The 15,263-nt window shown below is 30.8% G+C and overlaps 1 protein-coding gene across 1 annotated transcript in view; it reads right to left on the reverse strand.

The window, feature by feature from the left end:
* Positions 1 to 15,263, reverse strand: part of LOC125070521 (G-protein coupled receptor dmsr-1-like) — a 56,208-nt gene that overhangs the window by 6,215 nt on the left and 34,730 nt on the right. Inside the window, exon 5 of the mRNA XM_047680419.1 lies at positions 14,678 to 14,780. Within this exon, the coding sequence (XP_047536375.1) occupies positions 14,678 to 14,780 (103 nt within the window). The remainder of the gene's footprint in view (positions 1 to 14,677; positions 14,781 to 15,263) is intronic.

Genomic DNA, 15,263 nt, shown 5'->3' on the forward strand with positions numbered 1-15,263 from the left:
AGCTGTATTTGTTCTGAATAATTTTATGCCCTTTAATCGTCTTGTATCTATCATTGTCGTGTAATTAAAGGCACAGTTTAATCAAATATTTTAGATCTGCTTAATAGAATGTGAGGACCAAATTTATGTGCACATTTATACTTGGTGGTAGGGCTTTGTGCAAGCCCGTCTAGGTAGGTACCAACCACTCTAGATATTCTACCGTCAAATAACAGTACACTGTATTGTTGTGTTCCGGTTAGAAGGGTGAGTGAGCCAGTGTAATCACAGGCACAAGGGACATAACATCTTAGTTCCCAAGGTTGGTGGCGCATAGGTGATGTAAGGAATGGTTAATATTTCTTACAGCGCCTTTGTCTATGGGCGGTGGTGACCACTTACCATTGAGTGGATAATATGCTCCGCCAACCAATGCCATTAAAAAAAAAAAATAATAATAAGTATCTATAGTATAATAATATTTAAGTAGATATACTTGACTTTATTTTTTTTTTATTTTATTTGCCGAAGGTGACAGTCACGAGGATATTAATCCTTTTTCTGTGGTATTATTAAAAATGAAATGCTAATTCAATGTAGAGGTTACATATGTTATTGGTCAAAGTAAAAACTACAATCAGCTTGGATAGTAAAATGAACTGAAAAAAAATATTAACGGTACTTTTTGTATTTTTATATTATTGTAAAGAATAGCCAGCAGGCGATCGCTTAGTTCCTAAATCTTTGAAAACAAGACACACACACATATACATATATATATATATATATATATATATATATATATATATATATATATATATATATATATATGACGATACAAGTCAAAGTTATAGTGATTTTTTCTAATACACAAATATATATAATAAATAAATGTGTATATATATATATATATATATATATATATATATATATACACATTTATTTATTATATATATTTGTGTATTAGAAAAAATCACTATAACTTTGACTTGACCTTATATTATCATCATAGGTAAATATGCATCCTCGATACATTTTTCATAATAATAACACTAAGATTTCATTGAACCGATATCATAGCTTATAAGCGAGATATTTATTTTTGTTATGTTTTCTAATTTTATATTCAATAACATTATTGTAATATTTTATGCTTGTTATGTTTTAATTTCACTTCTTATTAAAAATCTATTTTAAAGACGTATTTCAGTGTTTAGTGATATTGTGATAGTGAGACTATCTCAATAAATAAATAAATAAAAATGACGTATTAGGGAAAATGTGCCACATATTCCATTCGAAGAAAAAATTTTAACAAAATATATAATTTAAACAAAAACCACACAAATACAGGCTTATGAATACACGTACCATTCTAATAATGAAAAATCTCAATTTATGTTTAATCTCAGTAAATCGTGACGTAAGAACAGTACCAATTTGTCTAAGCAATAAGGATAAATAAAAAAATATACACATATCAAAGAGAATTTCATCGAAAAACATCAGCGATTACCTTTCGTCCATTTACAATTCGAACGTCAAATACAGCGCGGTAACCTGCGTTAATAACTAAGAAATTTTATGACACCATCATTACAAGTTCAATCTACAAAAATAGACCAGTTTTATATCTCGTTTGGGTAGAAACTTGGGTAGCTTCAAGACAAAAACAATAGATTTTGATCGATTGCTATTTCTGAAATTATATTTGTTTTAAATAAAAATAGTTTTAGTATTTGTATAAGTTTAGTATAGTTTTTTTAGGAATTCTTGGGAATTCTCAGTAGGAATACTAGGTTCGAGTCTAGTACAGCATATTCGATTCACGCTAGAAACTTAAACACATACTATTTTATGCAGTTTTCAGTAGCCAATATCAGATAAAAACCATCAGTTATTAACGCAGGTTACCGCGCTGGTAGGTTAGGTTAGGCTAGTTATCATCTTGATAACTAGCCAACTGCCCAGGAAATTCAATAAACAATCAACGAGTTTATGTGCATTTACAGATACACTCTGTATTTTTTTCATAATCCGGTGAGTCGACAATTTAACACGACCGGACAGATTTATCCATGGAAATGGAATCATTTTTTTTAATAGCCTGACGTGAGGTATTAGTTAAGTACCTCGAATATAAGAGTATCCTTAGCTAGCTACTACATAAATAAATCCATTAATCAACGATCAGCCATAATTCCTTCTTTAGGACAGGTCCTCGGTCCAGCTGGCTGGATAGTGCCTGACGTTGCGTTTGCCAATAAGCGGTCTCCATTCTTGCCTCGTTTAGTCCTATGGCATTCGGTCGTTTGACATACGTGACCAGCCCACTTCTACGTCAGATTGCAAAAGTCAACTTTATTTGAAAGAAATTCTTCAGAAATTCAGAATTTGTATGCCTGTAATACTCGAAGCAGACTTCGTGCCGAAGAAATAAACCCGAGTCTCTGTGCCAGGCGATCATACGTTCTTTTTTTTAAATGTATTAACACTACAAGGTATTGACGCATTAGGCGGTAAGAGTTGATTATACAACAATTTTCATTATCTATTGTTAGTAACTATATAATGTGTATCTCTGTTCACATTTTTTTACACCTGTCAAAATATAAGTGATTCTGTCTGTTACACGTTAATATATTCCGTACAAAGTTTACTATTCCACGCCTACATGAAATATGGTCCGTGTGTAAATTAGGTCAGTTCGAAGTTGGAAGCCAACGTTAGTTGGTTCTAGTTTTAATACACTGACACATATAAGAACCAACGTCTAGTTTGAATTCAATAAGAAAATCAAGAATTTTGTAAAATATTTCTGTCTGTAAACTATTTTTAATTTTTAAGATAGTGTACTCGAAAAAATATTCCATATGTAACTATATTTATCTTCCACAACCACTTTCTCTAAGTTTTAAAGTTCGTGACTTCACAAATATAACAATTCATTATTTTTAAACGATAAATACCATTTAAGCCTTATTACAAATACCTTAACATAAATATATTTAATATACATGTTTATTATTTCACCTATATTTACATACAGAGGTCATTTTAACTTCGATACTAGTTTATATAACCTGTCTTTAATTAGTTACGTTAAGAGTAACTGCGTATTTTTTTTATTTCTACTAACATTGTAAAGCTGAAAAGTTCGTTTGTTTGAATTAACTAAACTCAAGATCTACGAGTCCGATTGTTTGAACTTCATCAAAGTGCTAGTTAGTGCTTGCCTGGGTTTTAACCCGACATCATCGGTTAAGATGCTCGTGTTCTAACCACTGGGTCATCTCGGCTCTTGTATAACTTATTTGTTCCCATTTTACTAAAGATAAAATGGTCACTGTGATTTATACATAAAAGATTTGCCGTTGTGAAATTTTCTAAACAAATTTTAGAGTTGAACAATTTTTTGGCAGCATTCGCTCAAAGACCAACCAAGCCGATAATTTTACGTCCGACTACGTTGACGTAATGAGCTTCATCTCAAAAACAATAAGCTCAATTCATGTCTTTACTGAGTAAACAAATCAAAATGTACGTTTTCCAAACACGTTTATAGGATAAGCTACATAAAGATCGCGAATTTTGTGAGATTGTTTATAAGCGGAAAGTAACAAATACAAACATGGCACCTGTTTAAAAAAATGATCGTCATTTAAAAGGATTATTCATTATTACATTATTCCAATATTCTAAGTGGAGATAGATATATTATATATATATATATATATAAGGTCGTGGGTTTTTCAAGCATTAAACAATTTGATTCATCTAAAAAATAGAGAATCGACAATTGCAATGTTCATGCTTTATTTATTTCCTTAAAGAGAACTGGAATTGTCCTTTCCACTCTTAACTGAACTAAAATACTAATTAATAAAAAAAAACGTTTATCACTACGTTTTAAATAAATATTTAAATTAATTGACACTTCTTATGTCATTAAAAAAAAATATTATATAGTTTTTTACTGAGACGGCCTCCTTCGACTCAACTGCCAACACTCAAATGTAATCACAAAGCTTACATCTCCCCCCTTCGAAATATAAATGAGAAAATTTATATTTCCTCTTAAGTAATATTTAGCTGTGAAAACTAAAAATCAGTATGCATAGGGATAAGCTTTGTGACATGATATAGTCCAGTTGATCTTGTTCCACGACCAGTATTTATTTTAAAAACTGAATCCGATATTTTTTCTTCTATTTCAAATGGGCCAATTCTAATTTCATCCATCTTTTTTTTGTTTAATTTGTTCCCATAGTCAACATATACCATATCTCCTTTTTTAAAATCATATTGTAATCTATTCTTGGCAAATAAAGTTTTATTATAGTCATGCGATTTTATTGACCTTTGGAATGCTATTTTCCTGTCTTCTTCCAAACTTTTTGTTAATAACTGTTTTTCTTTTAATTCATGTGGTAACAAGTCTGTAGATTCCCCAGATAACAAATATTTAGGAGAAAATCCTGTTACAGAATGGTCTGTTTCATTATATCTGTTTCTACATTCTTCAGCTATTTTTGACCAATTTCTTTTTCCTTTTGATTCATTCATTTTGCATCTTATTTTGTTTACAATAGTCTGATTTAGCCTTTCGTTTAAACCATTTGAGAACGGTGCGTCTATCGCAGTAAATATTAATTGAATGTTTCGGTTCTTAAGATAATTTTTGAATTCAATCGAATTAAAAGCTGGATATTGATCAGAGAGTAAGATGTCTATTGTTTCTTCTTTAGGAATTTTTTCTATGAGTTTAATGAAGTCTCGAGCGTGTTGATTCTTAGAACATAGATGTCGGCGCAGCAATAACACCAGATGTTTAAGAACACGTGCATCTCGGCTCGGAAACAACAACAGGTGTTAACAAACACGTGCAAGTGCAACAACAAAGTTGTTTACAATCGCTTATCGCTCAACAAATCAGGCGAGGTGGGGGACGACCTGATATAAACCGACGTGCTAGGCGGCCGGGCACCTTTGGAACGATAGCACTAGCTCCGTTCACACCTCTTAATTGTGATATTGGTCACTCCTGAATTGTTTCTAGCTTAAATTGTTTTCTTATTAGTAAATTAGTAAAATTAATAATAATTTGTTAAAGTGGTTAAGTTTCTTTAACATTAAATTTGTTGATATTAATGTTTTTCAAATTAATAGTCAAAGTAGTTAAATTTGTCGGATACTAAATTACTAATTTATGTTAAATTCGTGATTTATTACAATTTATAATTATTATTTTAACTATCAATTATTTTGTAATAAATTGCCTTTTCTCATTATTTTTGGTAGTTTTCAGTGAAATTATGCCTGAGGACGAACGTCCATGTTCACCTATTTTACAAAACGTTACGGCCTCAGCCGAAATAGAGTATATGCATATCTAGTAAAGTGGTCAACTAGTAGATGTAAATACTTTTTTGTTGATCTTTGCCCACCAAATCCTCCTATTGTGTCCAGTGACATTATTTGAAAGGGTTTATTAGCTGGGCCCAATTGCGATATAAAGCCATACTTTTTATTTAACCTTGTTTTATTTTTTATACAAGTCTCACAGTTTTTGCATATATATTTGATATTTTCTGATAGATTCGGTGCAGTATAAAAGCGTTTTATTTTAGATTCTGTTTGATTTATTCCAGTATGACAATATTTTTCATGGGTTTTTTTTATTATAATTTTACTGTAATTTTCACTTAGAAGTATTTTTTTATTACTTTTACCACTTTTTTTATAGTAAATTCCATCTTCTAACACAATGTTCTTTTCATGTTCTTTTATTTGCAAATTTTGTGCTTGATCACATTTTATGTCATGAATATCAATAATATTAACCGTCCTTAAATTATCTTCATTATTAGCATCTATGTCCAACACTGGGTTTCTGCTGAGACAATCTGCTTCTGTATTATTTTTTCCTGGGAAATATTTTATTTCACAATTATATTGTGACAGATAATATGACATATCGCCTAATTCATCATCAGGTCTGTTTCTTATATTTAACTTCTCTAAGGGTTTGTGATCTGTATAGACAGTAAAATAGTTTCCAATCAACCAATGTTGCCAAAATTTTATACTCTCTTTTATGGCTAAGCATTCCAAAAATATAGCTTTTTTATTTCTTTGTGATTCATTTATTTTTTTAGAAAAATATGCTACCGGTTTTTCTTCACCATTATGTTGAATTTGTTTTAAAACTGCTCCTATTCCTACAGCACTGGCATCTGTATCGATAAGTATTGGTGCTTGTGGATTATAAATGGCTAGTATTGGTTTGGAACACAAATAATCTTTAATTTTCTGAAATGCATCCTCACATTGTTGTGTCCAATTAAATATCTGATCTTTCCTCAGTAATTTATGTAAAGGGTCAAGAACGATTGAAACATTTGGAATGTATTTTCCATAAAAATTAATTTTCCCTAAAAATTGTCGTATTTGTTTTCTATTTTGAGGAGCAGGAAAATCTTTAATTGATTTTAAATTGTCTTTTAGAGGTGTAATCGTATTTTTTTGTAATATATGGCCTAAATACTTAACAGAATCACTTGCAAATTTGCATTTTGTAAATTTCAACCTGAAACCCTCTTCTTGAATAGCATCCAACAATTTTTTTAAGTGTGTGATATGTTCATCAAATGATTTAGAAAAAACCAGTATGTCATCAATAAAATTCACTGCAAATCCCGACAGGTCATTTTTTCTTATAATATTTCCCAAAATTCGTTGAAATATGGCCGGTGATGTTTTAAGGCCAAAGGGTAAACAAGTCCACTGGTAATGACCTTCCTGTGTTACAAAACCAGTTTTGTATTTGTCTGTAAATTTTAATGGAATAGACCAAAAAGCTGAATTTATATCTAGAGTTGTAAAATAATTACAATTTATTGTTTTTGTTATTAAGTCTTCTATGAGGTATGATTAGTTTATTTAAATCTCTGAAGTCTATGCATAATCTACTTTTTTTTCCTTCATCCCTTTTAAAAGCTAAGGTCACAGGTGCCGCAAACGGACTGTATGATTCTTCAATCAATCCATGTTTTAACAGTTGTGAGATTTGATTTTCTATCTCTAGCTTGTCTTGAACTGAACATCTATAAGGTCTTTTATAACAATATTTTTCAACTTGTAAATCTATACACGCTTCATAGTTCTTCACTTTTCCAGTGTCAAATTTATTTTTTGCAAAGATATCAGTGTAACTATCCAATAATATGTTTATCTGTTTCCTTTGATCAGTATTTAAGTGTTCTGTATCTATATTAAATTTGTTTGTATCTATACCTTCATTAAAGTTTACAGCATATTCTTTTTCTTCTATATATATTCCCATATTTTTAGTTTGTTCGTCTTCAAAATTATTCTTATTTCTTATTTTGAAATTGTCTGTTTTTTGTATTTGGATATTTAAATTCTCATCATGAGTCAACCCAAATTTATGTATTGAATCTAATCCTAGTATTAAATCATACTCAAAATGTTCATTTTCATAGATAAATGCATTTATTTTAATCTTCTTATGCAATAACTCCGCATCTAACGTAATCAATCCTTTTGTTTTGCCTCCTCCACTTATTGTTTTTATTGTGTTATAAAAATAATTTGGTTTCATATTCGTCACATGAACTAGTTTTGAATTTATTAATGTTATTCGTGAACCAGGATCATATAGTCCCTTGGCTTCTAATGTATTATTTAACTTCACTGTAATCTCAATAAGTGGAGGAAATTTTAGTTTTTTGGATCTTCATTACTCAGTTCAACTTTTAATATTGAATTAGAACTAAGGTTTTTATCATCTGTTGTTTTTTTTCCATAATTATACCAGCAAACACTCTCTGGATGAGATCTATTCATTTTTCCTTTATTCTCACAAATCCTGCATGATTTTTTTTCAGTTTGTTTTATTTCTTGTTTATTGTATTTAATCACAGTGTTTAAATTTTTCTTTATGTCGTTTTTTCTTGTTAAACTTTCTAATCCTCTTATGCTGTTAAATAAGTCATTTACTTCTTTAAGGTTTTCTCTGTCTATTCTATCCGTTACAAAGTTTGGTAGACCGGTGGCAATCAAATATATTAAAGTTGGTATATCTATTGATTTGTTTATTTCTAGTAACAGTCTCTCCTTTTTTAGAGCGTATTCTAACATTGATCCTTGTATATATTTAAAGTTCATAGCGTACCTTATTGGTGACCAACCTTTATCAGCAAATGTTTCACTCAAACTTTTCTTCCATACAGACCAATCTGAATCTATAGTATGTTTAATAATCATTGAGCTGTACCAATCTACACAACTATCTTCCAATAGCAATCTTAGAATTTCTACTTTTTGTATATCTGTATCTATTTGTAATCGTGCACATTCATTTTCAAAAGTATCTAACCATTGTTTAACATTTGTTGTATTTTTTGAAAACTTCTCTATTGAAAATTCTGATATTAATCTCATCTTATTTTCTGGTTTTTTCAACAATATTGGTTCTGTTGTTAAAGACTCATTTCTTTGTTCTATTTTTTCAAGTAAAAACCCATCAAACTGTAAGTTGTCATCATCTAAATATGTTGATTTCATTTCCTTAGTTAATGTTATCCATACCTGTCTCTTATCGTGCCTTTTCTGAAGAGATTTTTTTATTTTGTCAAATATTTCATGCTTTATTATTTCTTTGTGTAGATGCACTGGTTGGTACTCTCTAGGCACAATATAAGTTTGGTTTTGTATATCCGTAATGGAGGTTATGGCATAAATACTTGTCTTATTATCATCTGGTTTTGCTTTTATAATAAATTCAAATCTTAATTTCTCCATTACGTAGGTACAAAAGAAAATATTTCCTTTTTTTACATGTAACTAAATTGTCGATTTATAAGGTCGTGGGTTTTTCAAGCATTAAACAATTTGATTCATCTAAAAAATAGAGAATCGACAATTGCAATGTTCATGCTTTATTTATTTCCTTAAAGAGAACTGGAATTGTCCTTTCCACTCTTAACTGAACTAAAATACTAATTAATAAAAAAAAACGTTTATCACTACGTTTTAAATAAATATTTAAATTAATTGACACTTCTTATGTCATTAAAAAAAAATATTATATAGTTTTTTACTGAGACGGCCTCCTTCGACTCAACTGCCAACACTCAAATGTAATCACAAAGCTTACATATATATATATATATTGTACATATAAGGATGAGCTAAATTTATATAATATATAAATGTTCCATTAAGTCGAAAAAAGTTGGCATCTTAAATGTTACCACGTGTTAAACGAAATTAATCTATCGCTGAATTGTTTCTCATGTAAAGTTTTAAAGAAAGTCCGAAGTAGTATATCTTCTAATTATGCCATCGGTGCAATGGTAATCAGTGGTAAATTTTCATCAAAAGCTAAAATTATTAGGATTTATTAACATTAAGTCCTTACGATCCAAATATAAATGTCATATGTAAAATTATTTTTAAAGTATAAAACCTCGCCCTTTTGGTTACACTGATGACAGGATGAGGGCTGGTTCGTTGGCCCAGAGGATCGGAGTTGTGATTCAACGGGGAAATGCTGCTACCATTTTTGCCACCATTGTCATAAATATTAATTAATATATCTTATAAAAGTCACTCCATTTTTTTTTATATTTACCATTATTACTATGCACATAATATGTATTTATATTATTAATCATGTCACAAATTTCGTTCGTTAATTTCGAATTCATTTAAAAGAAGTTTCATAATTTAATTTATAGTTTTAGGACGGATATAAAATTTATTTAAAGTAAATTAAAATGTTGCATATTTTTAATTAAATATTTTTAGAGAGAGAGAAAGCCATTTTGACGTGAACGCAAAAACTATTACAGATTCGCAAAAAATGCAAAAGAGATTTGTAAGTAGGTAAAATGATGAGTTTTATTTAATTTTCCATTCCTTATGTGAGTATTCACCAAAAGATTGTTTATCAAAATGTTTTTTTTTTCTTATAATTACCATCTATATATATAATCTCATCGTGTTGACTATAATAACTCATTGATATTTATTGTAACAAAAAATTAAAATTTATAAACTGGCATCGTTAAAATATGAGTGGTATTTTTGGTAGAGCTCTAAAACTAAGCTTCCCAGTCATGTAAATACAATACATATAAGGAATTAGATATTCGTAAAACGCAACACTAATATCAGTCCCGATAGTACAATTATTATGAGAGTGCACTAGATACAATTCTCTGGGGAATACTCGAAGCTTAATAAAGCGTACTATAATGGGCTGGAGGAAAATAAGCACATAGTTAGGACGATATTTACTTTTTAACCCGCGAACAACGGTTTTAATACAATCTAACAACCTTAATGGAGTGGTGAGCACTCATCTTAATTTGACATTATCGAAATAGTTTTCGCCCGGCTGTTAAGGTGGGGGGGGGAGCAGATGGTCGTAAGTTTTAGATTTAACAAGTAGCCAATGTCCTTCCTTGAAGTTCAAGCTTGCGTAATACCATGTTCATCAAATTCGGTCCTGTGGCTTAGCCATCAAAGCGCTACAGACAGATAGACAGACGTACAGACAAACAGGAAGATACAATTACTTTCGCGATTAAAATATTAGTATAGGTATTGTTTTAAATTAACAAATATCTTCTTTGTGTCGTTCCATAAATCCAAAATTGGAATATTGTAATTGACGGTTTATTGAGTCATTCTTTTTTTAAATATAATTATAACAATAAGGTCACAAACATTATAATGAGCGGTGTCCAATTTGTCGTAGCATTTCATTCGTATTCGTTCATATTCGTATGTAAAATGACGATTATAAAGCGCTTATTTGATTAGAGTATTATTGAGTAGTATTTTGATGATATGATCATGATTTTATGAACACGAAAATTATATATATAAATAAATATTGGACAACATCACATACATTACTCTGATCCCAATGTAAGTAGCTATAGCACTTGTGTTATGGAAAATCAGAAGTAATGACGGTACCACATACACCCAGACCCAAGACAACATAGAAAACTAATGAACTTTTTCTACATCGACTCGGCCGAGAATCGAACCCGGGACATCGTAGTGGCTTACCCATGAAAACCGATGTACACACTACTCGACCACGGAGGTCGTCAAAATATATATATATTTTAATGAATATAGATATTTTAATCAATTTTTAAATATAATAAAGATACATGATAAGATCTTAATTTATTTAACGACGATATTATCTCCTACAGCGGCGACGCGAGTAAGAAGCTAATAGAACTCGATACGCTTTATTACGCTAAGAATCATAACGAACATGATCTTCTGTAATAAAACTGCCATGTTGGTCTAGTGGGTCATAAGGTCGAAGAACTCGAGGTCCTTGGTTCAAACCTCGGGTCGGACTAAACAGAAGCTATCAGGTTTTAACTCAATAGCAACTTTAATTAGAAAGCTGTTAACTGTCTTGGTCTTCTCGTTGGTTTTCCGCTTGAAATCTCTCGTCAGTTAGTCAGGAGGATATTAAAAAAACGTGTTTCTCTTTCAATGTAACTTCTGTTATATAGGTCTGTACAAGTATATCGTAAAGCTAACTATAGGTCTTCAATAGTATTCCACCGATACAAAGCAATTATCATTATTATGATATTCTGGTTTGAAAGGTGAGTGTTATTACAGGCCTAGCGTAATAATGTCATCATTTTATAGTTGGTGACGCACAGACATCATATTAAGGAAATTTATGTTTATTACATAAGAATTATTGACATCAAATCCTTCAATATATACAAATATGACTTAAAAATTGTTACTCCATAAATCTTGATCTTGAAATGGTGGCAAAAATGCTAGCAGCATTTCCCCATTGAATCGCAATTCAGATCCTCTGAACAGTCTTCCTCCTGTCACCAGTGGAGGCAAAAAGGTGAGGTGTTATACTATTAATTAAGCTTTTTGCATTTCTTCTCCAAGGTCCAAGTGTTTCAATAGCAATATAGAACACTCACCATCAGGTGTCCAATTTCCACCTACCTTTTTTAAATAAAATTTAAATGGATCAAATTTTTAATGAACGTAATAATATTACATTATGGTGATTTTTTATTCAATTAACGGGCACCATAATATATAGATTTAACCAAAGGTTGCGAAATCGATGTTGAATTCACTATTTCAAAGATTTATTAATAAAACTGCAATGAAAGTATACGTAGCAGCAGCTTATATGAAATACTGCGGCGTCTTATTGAATTAGATACTTCTTGTGTAACATCCTAGCTATCTGTATGCGGCATTTGATAAGACGATTTTCTGGAATGCGACGTAAATATGAAACAGACACTAGAATAACGGGCTATTTAATATAGTCGTATTATAACAAATAATAATTTATAATTGTCTTGAGTTTGATGACGTTTAATTAATTCCATTTCACACATATTTTGTTGAAAGGTAATTTAAATATGGAACACAGAAAATGAACTCATTGGTCACCACTGCGGATAGACATCGGCGCTGTACGAAATATTAACCATTCCGCACATCGCCAATGCACCACCAATGGGAACTAAGATGTTATGTCCCTTGTGCTGCAGTTGCTGGCTCGCGCACCCATCAAACTGGAACACAACAATCTTAAGTATTGTTTTTTGACGGTACCACTTCGTAAAATAAATACTTTAAGTACAGATAAAATAAAATCGTATTTGAATTCGCATTTTAAGCCGATTTAATCCTCATTAGATCCAATAAGATTTTCAATTGAGTTTTTCCATTAAATTTTACCAATTCTTATCTCCTGAGACTTAAAAGTCCAAATTCCCATGTTTAGTTAATAAAATTGTAGTACGGTCTATCGTCGAAGTTCAGCGACAACACTTAAAGAGAGAATTAGAAAGTAGATAATTTATATGTAAGTAATTATTTCAACAAACTGGTTAGTGTATTGTTTTTTACAAAAATATTTTCTTAGCGGAATAATGTTATTTAGAGGTGACTGATCAGTTTCGTCAATCGACTTAAATACGAACAGAAGCGAAAAATCCTCCTTAAACCCTCAAAGCCATACTGTCCGTCTTTTCGTATAAATTCTCTGTATCTTTTACGTTATAATGATGTGAAAAATGTATTTGCGCCTCGGGTGTGAGAGCGGTTACTATGCCGTGACGGCAAAGGATATCACGCTCTCTTAGCCGTGATCTACCTTCTCAACTGCCTCTCTGTAATCCCTTGTGTGGGCAAAGCGCGTATGCTATTCTTTGTTATATATTATTATAATAATGAGAAACATGTATTTATTTTACCTTCGACATACACATACATTAATATAATAAGCCGTTTTGCGACGTGCAGAAAATTAAAGATGATTCTTTATTGCAATTTACTAAATTTTTACGATTTAACAAAGAATTAATTTTAGAAAGCGAAAAGTTACTACAGCTGTATAAAAAAAAATGAAAAACGTAAACAAAATTATTTCAACAAAAACCAATTCCAGCTGAACTATACTATTTTACATTAAAATTTTCATTTAAAAGAGATCATAATTTTGTGAGATGATGTGATGAGATGTGTGATGAGTGACATGCAGTTTACAATGAAATGAAATGAAAACAAAACCTGTCATAGGTTTTGAAACTCCTAAAGAAATCTTTTGAATAAACGAGTAGTTTCGCGGGATACTCACTAGTATTTATTTATTTGTTTACAATGATAATTATTTTTCATGTTTTTTTCGTCACACAAATTTAAAATTACTACCATCATTGTGCGGCTAGTAATATGATCTAAGTTGTAATATCAATCGTGACTGTAGGTACACTGGCTCACTCACCCGTTGAAAAGGACTACACTAACAATATTTAAATTATTGTTTAGTGGGTGGACACTCGTTTTTTAGATAAAAAGTATACCTTATAAATAAAATAATCAAAATAAACTTTTTATATCTGCTCAACAAGAAACTTACTTAGATCTACAATGTATATATATGTATAAATAATAAAAAGCAACCGCCACTTAATACACGAACAATCTAAAAGTAAGTATAGAATTTTTTTTATAGAAATGAGGAAAGATTTAACGAATGAATAAACATAAAGAGACAAAATTAATTTATTATATTTTACGATAAATGAAATGAAACTTTGAAAATGAAACGAAGTTAATTTCATAAGATATTAAGCTGTAAAAAGATGTACTAAAAATCGAATACAGTTGTCGTTTCGTTGTTCTCGTATTTTCTTTCCAAAACCATTTTCACCATTAATATGAAGCCTCAATAAATTGAATTCTCACGCAGTTTCCTATCACGCCTATCAAAGCCCAAAAGGGACGCGACAACTTCATTCAATAGTTTTAAAGTTTCATTCATTCATTTAATTATTTTTAATTGTATTTTATTTTATTTGCCACTCTTCAACGTAAATAACGCGAACGCTTCATTTCTATCCCGTAGTGTTACTAGAGATCTATTTTTTTTTTAATTTTAGCAAAATCTAGTAGGTTGCCTTGTCAGTATTGTACGTTACGTTACGGTACGTTAAAACAAATTTGAAGTAGGAAAACCTTTTCCATTACAAATCAATATGTGGCAAACTATACGATAGTCGGTCGGATAGACTAGAACACTGTAGTCTATGAATCTCAAACAGTCACATCAGCAAATAATAATATAAGAAATACTTACGAAATAGGAAGGAATGCAGAGTATCGGAGGAAGCAAAAAGCTACTTATAATAGCAAGAGAGCAGCGCCGTTCCGTGCACAGAGATGGCCCGTGAGATGGATACCTGAGAAAGATTTATATAAAAGCATTTATATAATAGAAAAAACATCTTTCATGTTTCCTCAAAGCCTTTCTGCTTTCTAAAAAGGTTTCCTTTCATGATCTTAATAAATCCTTTCATTACAAGCAGTAATTGAAACTAATTATACTAATCAAAGCCGAGTTGGGGCAGCAGTTGGAAAATGCACGATTTTAACCAGTGATTGTGGGTTCAAATCCAGGTGCTTCATTTGTGTTTATAATTTATCTCGTGCTCAGCGGTGAAGGAAAACATAATAAGGAAACATGCATGTGTCTGATTTCAATGAAATTTTGTGGAGACTCGGAAGCTTGAAGTCGGTGGAGTAGGCTCCAAACCTTCTCCTCAAAAGGGCGAGGAGGCCCAGCAGTGAGACATGTAAACCGCATTGGAGAAGCCTGGTGGAATAACCTTCAAAACTCAAGGAGAGGCCTATGTCCATTACGGATATTCAATAGCAGTTACCTT

The sequence above is a fragment of the Vanessa atalanta genome, chromosome 17, assembly GCF_905147765.1.
Source record: "Vanessa atalanta chromosome 17, ilVanAtal1.2, whole genome shotgun sequence".
Lineage (NCBI taxonomy): Eukaryota > Metazoa > Arthropoda > Insecta > Lepidoptera > Nymphalidae > Vanessa > Vanessa atalanta.